This window comes from Macrobrachium rosenbergii, chromosome 13 (genome assembly GCF_040412425.1).
Source record: "Macrobrachium rosenbergii isolate ZJJX-2024 chromosome 13, ASM4041242v1, whole genome shotgun sequence".
Classification (NCBI taxonomy): Eukaryota; Metazoa; Arthropoda; class Malacostraca; order Decapoda; family Palaemonidae; genus Macrobrachium; species Macrobrachium rosenbergii.
The window spans coordinates 14,670,764-14,679,474 of record NC_089753.1 but is presented as its reverse complement, the minus strand read 5'-3'; the positions used below and the strand labels follow the sequence as shown (position 1 = coordinate 14,679,474).

Here is an 8,711-nt window from a genome sequence, read left to right as displayed (position 1 = left end):
GGTTTTAGAAAAGAGGTTTTTAGAAAAGAGGTTTTAGAAAAGAAAGATACTATGCCTTTTCTTCCATTGCTGTCTACTTGGTACTCAGTTTTGCTCTTTTTCTTTTTAGTTTTCTGTAAAAGAAAACTATTGTGCCGGCTTTGTCTGTCCGTCCGCCCTCAGATCTTAAAAACTACTGAGGCTAGAGAGCTGCAAATTGGTATGTTGATCATCCACCCTCCAGTCATCAAACATACCAAATTGCAGCCCTGTAGCCTCAGTAGTTTTTATTATTAGTTTTCTATAAAAGAAAACTATTGAGATGGCTTTTCCGTCCGCCCCCAGGTCTTAAAAATTGGTATGCTGATCATCCATCCTCCAATCATTAAACATATCCAGTTGTATCCCATTATCCTTAGTAATTTTTATTTTATTTAAGGCTAAAGTTAGCCATAATCGTACTTCTGGCAGCGCCTTAGGTACCAACAACATAAGCTACCACCGGACCGTGGCTGAGTTTCATGGGCCGCGACTAAGAGTTTTATTGGCCGTGGCTAAAGCCATCACCGGACATAAAACCCGATTGCGCCGAAGAAACTTCGGCGCATTTTTTACTTGTTTTTTTAATGAGACGAGAGGGGAAAAAATATATAATGGCTTAATGAACGAAGAATAATGGAAAATTTATCAAACGCATGAGGGGAAATTTTGCTTTGAATTTTGTAAACGGAGCCGAGATACCTTCGTAGCTAGCAACCTCATCCCAGATAGCAGTGTTTAGAAAGTTGCAACGATCGTTTGGATTCTTGTGTGAGCGGCAGTGGGTCACAGAGAGGCCTGTAAAGATTTAGTGAGCAATGATTAAAATGTTTCAGAGGAAAATTTTTTTCTTTCACTATGACAACCATTATAAAAATGTAATTAGGATAATGAAGAAGTAATCCTCACGCAGAGTCCTCATGTCGTCTTTTTCTTAATGAAGGGGAGCAATTAAATCCATTTCCAAGCTTCTAACGAAGGCAGTTATGCGTCGTTATTGTGTTTTGTCGCCCTGATAATCTGTGCGAGTGGGTCGGAGAAATTCCGAATAATTGCTGGGTGCGCGCTCTTATCGAACTCATTTCCCTGCAGCGTTCAGTTGGAAATCCTTCGGTCTGGTGGCGAAATGAGAATATGTCCTGGTATTTCTCTCTCTCTCTCTCTCTCTCTCTCTCTCTCTCTCTCTCTCTCTCTCTGTCTGTGTGTGTGTGTGTGTGTGTGTGTGTGTGGCGTTCATTTACTTTATAATGTTTTCAACATGGGGGAGGGGAGGGGGACAAAAACCAAAACAATTACAGATTAACCCTTTCATCACTAAACCACCGCCATTTCGTTCCATACGTCACTGTTCCATACTTATATACATCTCTTGAATTTTCTTGCCACCTAAACAGTAGTCCTCATTCACCAGTGATCAGTTCTAAGTCTCAGGATATTGGAGTAAGATGGCTGACTCATTCTCCCTAGCCTTTGACACCTAGCCAGGCACTGGTACCAATTTTCAGCTGGGTACTGGGAAGCAGGAATGAGGGCAAACCCAAGACTTGCAAGTGATGCCATAACTCAATGGAAGAACGCGGGGCTTACGTTATAAAAGTCCATGGTCTGATATCGTACCAGCAGGTCGAAAACAACGAAGCATTTCCGTATAATTTATACTTAAACCAGCCCATGTTTTACAGTTCACAATGAGCTTTAGATATTTATCCACAGAAGGCATCACATCTAAAAATCGTAACAAACACTATCATAATTCACATCTCTGATGAGTTGAGATCTGATACAATAGAGATGATAGCTCCAAAGTAAGGGCTTTTCACACTTATATATCTACCTCTTTCTAGCCATCTGCTCCGTAGGGGAGTATATAGTGCCGTCAGTGCACCTCAAGCAGTGCACTGTAGGTATTACTAAAGGTTCTTTGCAGTATTGCAACGTCCCGTCGGCCCGTAGCTACCTCTTCATATTTTTTCTTTCATCTTACTTTCCACCCTCTCCTGACAGTATTGTTTGAGAGTGCAACTGCAAGATTTTCTTCCTGTTACCTTTAAAACCTTTTTACTCTCAATTTCCCTTTCAGCGCTGAATGATCTCATAGGTCCCAGCGCTTGGTCTTTGGCCTTAATTTTACATTCCATTCCAATATCTATATGTTATATATATATATCTATATATATATATATATATATGTATATATGTGTGTATATATATGTATGCATGTATGAGCCCCAGGACATACACTCATACGCACAAGAACAAATGAAAGCCGAATGTAGCAAAACGAAAAAGCAGACCATATGCAGAAAAATGCCAACTGGTTTAGTCTCTCTCCCACGTTTTCCCAGTCTCTGGACACAGTCGTGCGTAGAACCTAAGGTGCTATTAAAGAAATAAGAGAGAATTATGACTGGGTTTTTTCCCTCGTACCGGAACGAGGAATAATAGACTCTGTTTCGACTATTCGTGTTATTCTGAATAAAGACGTTTTCCCGGCGGTCAGTCCTGCAACTTTCTTACGCTAAAAGCCCTCTGGCCTCACGGTGACCCACTGTTAGTCGCACCAGACTGCTCAGGCTGGTTGCAGGTTTCGACTATTTTTCACAAGGCAGGGGCGTTAACCGTATGCAGGACCATCACTTTTATCCGGACCTGAAATTTGTGTGAGTGTGTAAACTTTCACGGGAGTTTACGGTAGTCTTCGTATAATTGTGACAGTTTTTAGTCCAGTGAAAGTGAGGAAAATTGCAAATTTCAATTGTTTATCTTTTAAAGGTTTGGTAAACATACCCTAAGAACTTTTTACTCTTGGTTTTGTGGTCCATTAGGGGATTCCTACGCTGTTGTTTACGAGTCTGGCAATTGGTGGCGAAGCGAAATGCCTCAGCTTCTCTCTCTCATAGCAACCGTTTATGTTATGCATGATGCGTTTATTTTTGCGTATTATGTAAAAGCCGTTTCACTCATCTTATACTTTAGGACATGGTGAGTCAGTCGTTCCCTTAACTCTCGAATTAAAAAAGACATGGTGCGCGTCATGATTATTTTAACACCCTAAAGTTCGAATACACTTGACATTTTCTACACTTAGCCGAATACGCTGTGAATCGGCTTCCAACTTCATATTTTTTAAATGGTTTGGCCGTGTATAAAGAATGGAGAACGATACGTTGTTAAAAGAGGGTATAATACGGAAGCACTAGAAGGGAAACATCCTCTTGGTTGTTGACAAGTATTGAATTGTGTGAACTTGGTACTTGATTATAACAAGTCTCAAATCATCTTGAGAGCTTTGGGAATTTCGTATTCGGTGGTAGAGATCCGAAAGTGCTTCAGTTTGGTTGATGAATAGGTTAACCAGTGTATTATCATGAATGCAGTAATATCTTCTACCCGCTGATGGTAATTTTACAATATTATTGTATTGTCTCTATTCTTGGCATCATGAATGTTAATCAGAGATGCTTGAAACCATTTTTTTTGTGGTAATAATAAAAGTGAAAACGTTTGGTTTTTTCGTGTTTATTATAATTATTATTAGACGGATGCAAATATGGTGTGTATTACATATGCCCAAAATATTAGACATTGAAGCACTTGCTGATGTGCAGATGATACATATATATATATATATATATATATATATATATATATATATATATATATATATATATATATATATATATATATATATATATATATATATATATATGTATATGTATAATGTATGGATGGATGTAAAATGGTATGTAATTTCTGTGTGGGTGCGGGTGTTTGGCTTGATGAATTAGAATCTAATTCACTTTCATTAATCATATATCAAGAGAAAATTTGCTGGCCATGGTTTTACAGTAGCATTCTTTACACTAGGGACTTCCTTGTTCCAAGCGTAGTGTTACGCTGTAGATGGCTTGACCAACTGGCTTCTCTACGAGCATAAGAACTTTCTAATGTGTGGAATGAAGATCTCGGTAGACAAAAACTTCTTTTTGAATCTTTTGAATCATTACGGAATTTAGAGATGACTAGCTTTTACCGTAAACTAGGAAAGCACGTCACCCCTAAACCTGTGGGTACCCTAAACCAAACCTTTACCTCTGGGAAAGCTGAGCCTTCCCCTAGTGCTAGGGAAGTTACCAATCCTCTAGTGCAAAGGGAAGACTTCTCTGCACCTTATCATGTACTGTATCGTAAAAGGGGGGCTTTTGATTCACACTTTTCTTCTCGATTTTTTTTTCCCACTGGACTTTCCACGGTCAGGGTTTTATGTCAGTCTTTTGTGCTGCGTCCGTTTGTTTTCAAGGTCTTTCTGTGTCTGTCTGAAGTGACTCATGGGAGGAAAGTGGTTGCATCCTTGCACCAAAGGAACTTTTGTCTTTCTTGTTGTTGTCCAGAAATCGTGACGATGATGATGGTAGCCGTGGTTGTACGGAACAACTGGAGGTGATCTTTTTTCTTCTCCTCCTCCTCCTTTAGCTATTTAAAACGGAGAGTAACTGTACTCATTGTGACAGAGGTGGGTTAAGGACCTCTTTCTTGGCATAGGGAACAGACTTTTCAGTTCGCGCATATTGCTTGTATTGTTGTACAGTTTTTCTCAGTTATAACTTCTCTCTCTTTGAATTTAGTAGTTTTAAAGGAAGAATTCGTATGATTATTAAAGAGGTGCGATGATATATATTTTATTTTCACACCTTTTCTTGGGAACTGTAGTCTTAGTGAAAATCAGTTAACTGCTTTCTGCATCATTCTTTTGGTGTATTTTATATTTGACAAATGTTAGGCATTAGTTCATCAGTTTTATATTATTGTAAGTGTGTATGCTTGTGTACTATATCATGTGAAGAAAATATAACTCATTTATGTTATACATGCACGCTGTGTCTTTCAAACAAGGTAGAATGTACGTGAATCCATGCGTTGTATACGTAGACAGTCACATTACCATTGAAACAAAGCATTTGTTTGGCAGTCGAACGGACGTTTATTTGATTCCGTCACGTGTAGGAAACCACCTTTGGTCTGTGTTCATTCATTATTCATTGTATAGGTTATTCAGTGTATAAATAATGTACGAGTGTTGTACAAAAGGAATTTCTGCTCCGTGTCGATATGTTCGATCCGATATGAGTGCGTCTTCGGTGGAATGGTTTTGAATTTTTCATGACGTTGGTTTGGGTAGCGTCCAAGAAGGTTTCCTGTGGTCGTAGCTACGTTTCGGTTCGTATTTTTTTTTTTTCGTTTTCAAGTTAATCATTGTATATTTTTATATAATTGGAATCATGGACTATAAGAGTGAAATATAATGTGAGACAAAAAGATAGTATATATGAATAGACTAATTTAGTCCTCATGTTTTATTTATTAATGCTGCGTGTATTTAATTGTAACAAGACTTAATAAATAAATGCCGTGCTTAACGAAGGCGAAAAGAAACACATAATTTAAATCAAGAAAAATGGAAAAAATTGTGGCAAAAAATTTTTAGAAATGTAAAAGAAAGTGGAAGAACAACATTTTATAATTACAGTCATACAAAAAAAAGCATGAAAGTGATAATATGTAGCTATTATCTTCAAAATAAAAAAAGAAAGTCTTAGACGCAGCGTATTTGAAAAATGGAAGACGTTTCCCCAGGCGTCTTGGGAAGTGTTATACCCACTTTGACTAATGCCGGGATGTTATCAATGACAGCGACATTCAAACGCCCAGAGAAAATCGAAAGAAGGGGAGGAGGGTGAGGAAGGGAGTGGAATGGGAGTGGAGGGGCGGGGGTAGGAGGGTCAGAAGAGGGTACTGAAGTGAAACAGATGGTTTTTCAGAGAGAGAGAGAGAGAGAGAGAGATACATGTAAAACACTTCCACCCCCAGTAAGGTGAAAGATTATCTCGTCGAGAAAAAATCCATTAAAATAATTCCATTTCAGCAAGGTGAGAAATTGTGAAGGAGAGAAAGAACACTGGTAGAATTGAATTACCTCCACGAGTTAGGGAGGGGAAATACCTGTAGAATAATTGTTCCAGCCTAGTAATGCTAGGGATTACCTATTCTAGAGAGATGGGGGGGGGAAGGTAAAAAAAGGATGAGCTTATATGTAAATACCATAAAATATATGACCCCGAGTGCCACTACCATTTCTGTATTGTCGTCGATGGGCGCATTTTAGGTTGATTTAGTAGTTAGATGGCCCAGTCGATTACCCGCGTTGGTACTTGTCTTTTTATTTCATTGCGCTGGATGCGTGAGTAATGTTTCTCCTCTGTTCAACCGTATAAATGATCACCTTGGCAACATGTTCTCTGTGCATTCGATGGTATCAAGGTGTGTGCGTGTGTGTGTGTGTGCGTGTGTGTGTGTGTGTATCTTGCCCTGGAGGACTGTCACGCTTGGTAAAGCCGACTCTTGTATTGCATTGCTAGGTTGGGATTGATCGTATCTCTCTTTTTCTTTTCCTTATTATCTTGATGTATTTGAATGTATTTTGCATAGATTTATTGTCTCTTTTTCTTTTGAAGTATTTCAGTGAGCGTTGCTTAGATTTATTCGGATGTATCTTGCAGAGGCTGCCGTGACCTGGATGGTATTAATCTTCGTTTTCCGTTTCAGAGCAGAATGTTTATGGGAAAAATGAATAATTGTATTGTTATACTTGCAGTGGTCGTATGACCTTTTCTTTTTACCTGTATGTCTAGTAAAATATTCCCTTTTCGTTATTGCAATTAAATATGATAAATTCAGATAAATCCACGAGTAAATCCATTTTCTCTCTTCCTCTTTCTCAATTTTGAATCTAAAATATATATAAATTTCTTTTCTGCTCATCTTTGTTCTAGGATATGATGCCATTTCCTGATACTATGCTTTCCAGATGTATGTATTTTTGGTCTCTTCCTAAATTAGAATTGCAAAATACATATTTCCTCTTTTTCTCATATCTTTCCCTCTTTCTCCCTCTTGATTTGGATATCAACTCATTTTACATTCTGATGTAAATAATTTAAAAGTTTTTCTTCCCAGAATTAAATCTTGAAAAATAAATATTCCTCATCGCCTTTTTTCTTCGACAATGTAAATCTGTACATACTGTAACTTCCTAAAATTTAAATCTCACGGAAGATACATTTCTCTTTTTTCCCCTTTTTCTCTAGATTTGGACATTAATAATTTTGTGGTGATCATCCTGTATTTAAATCCCTAGAAAAAAGCATTTCTCTTTTCCTCATATTTCACGGAGGTTTGATCTTCCCGAAACTAACCAGCTATTTTTTTCTCTTTCTCTCTGCTCTTCCCACGCCGTTGGCGCAGGTCATCCCAGGAACACCGAATCGTCCACGCGCTCACAAATTGGTACGAAGGGTATTTTCTCTTCAATGCATGTTCGTAGATTCTACAGGACCTCCGTTGTGACTAACCGTCTACACTAGGAATAATATCACCGCTCTGGCATGTTCCGTTGTTCACGCACCACAGATAGAGATGCATGATTCTTCAGTAGTCTAAATGTCTTTGCGAGCTTTCGTTACCTTCAAATTTCTCGTGATTTTCCTTTAATGTCTTATGATCTTATGTTGATTAATTTTCTCAAATATGATCTTTTGCTCCTAAAAGTTTTTCTTTTTTTTGCAGTTCTTTAAATTTAATGTTAGAGATCTTATGTTTTATTTTTTTAATAATAGCCGCTCTATTTTTCATTTTTATGCTTGTTCTTTATTTAAAGATTTTACGTAATTCTTTTTTTATTTAATGCTTAATGATTGTTCATGATTACCTTGGAATTCAGTTTTTTTTCACGCGCAAAGGTAGAAAGCATGATCTTTTATTAAATGTTTAATGATTTTTTTATGTCTTACAGTGTCTCATTTTTTCATTCAGTGATTGTGTTAGCGTATTGTGTATATAGATAAAACTGTAAATGTCTCGTAAGTGTTGAGCTGTTATGTTTTCAATCAGAATGAATCAATTTTATGTGTAGATCTCGGTTAATGTCTGCATATGCTTACATGTTTTTAAATATAAGTAAATAATTCCAGATGGCTTTATTTGAAGAATCAGTAAATTATTGATACAAAATGTACCCCTGTGCAGGTAAATTTGACGTTAGTTTTATTTTAAATGTGGAGCATTGGAGTCCCTGATAAGTTAATCACGAAAATAGACCGGAAATTGCCTGTTAAATATCAAAGACGAAAATGGATATAAGTAGCTTGTTTTTCGAGGCATGACTCCGATAACATGAACGATTCTGTCACGTGCGACAACAAAGGTCTGTGGGGTAGGCACCCTGAATGCCCTCTTTTAGCTTAGACCTGTTGAAACTTTAAAAAGAAAAAACAGAATAAGCAGGAGAATTCCGAAGCCCGGTAATAGAAAGGAAGAAACGGTCTTTGCAGAGGGTGTTTCAGAATCTGCCATGACCCTTATGGCATCGTGAGACTAATGTCTCGAGCCGTGTTTTGTTTTTCATTCGTGTCAGCATCATGTAAGACACGTGCGCTGATGCTGCGATCATCATCAGCATCATCTCCCTCTGCGAGCATCAGTTGTCGGGGTCATTAGTGCCGACGGTGTGCACGCTATTAACATGTTAGGCCACAACTCACTCGAGATGCTTAGCATCTCGGCTTCCTATGTGGAGACAGACAGACAGACAGGCGAGAGGTCATTTGGGATGCTGCTTGATGACTCTCCTTCTTTGG

General features: G+C 38.0%; 1 protein-coding gene across 9 annotated transcripts in view; it reads left to right on the top strand.

Annotated features, from left to right (window-relative positions):
* Window positions 1-8,711, top strand: part of LOC136844920 (ras GTPase-activating protein nGAP-like) — an 850,124-nt gene that overhangs the window by 283,740 nt on the left and 557,673 nt on the right. For 5 of the 9 annotated variants that reach the window (XM_067114266.1, XM_067114265.1, XM_067114259.1 and 2 more), the window contains exon 3: window positions 7,321-7,362. The exons of the other annotated variants lie outside the window; for them this stretch is intronic. In XM_067114266.1, the coding sequence (XP_066970367.1) occupies window positions 7,321-7,362 (42 nt within the window). The remainder of the gene's footprint in view (window positions 1-7,320; window positions 7,363-8,711) is intronic. 9 annotated transcript variants of the gene reach the window in all.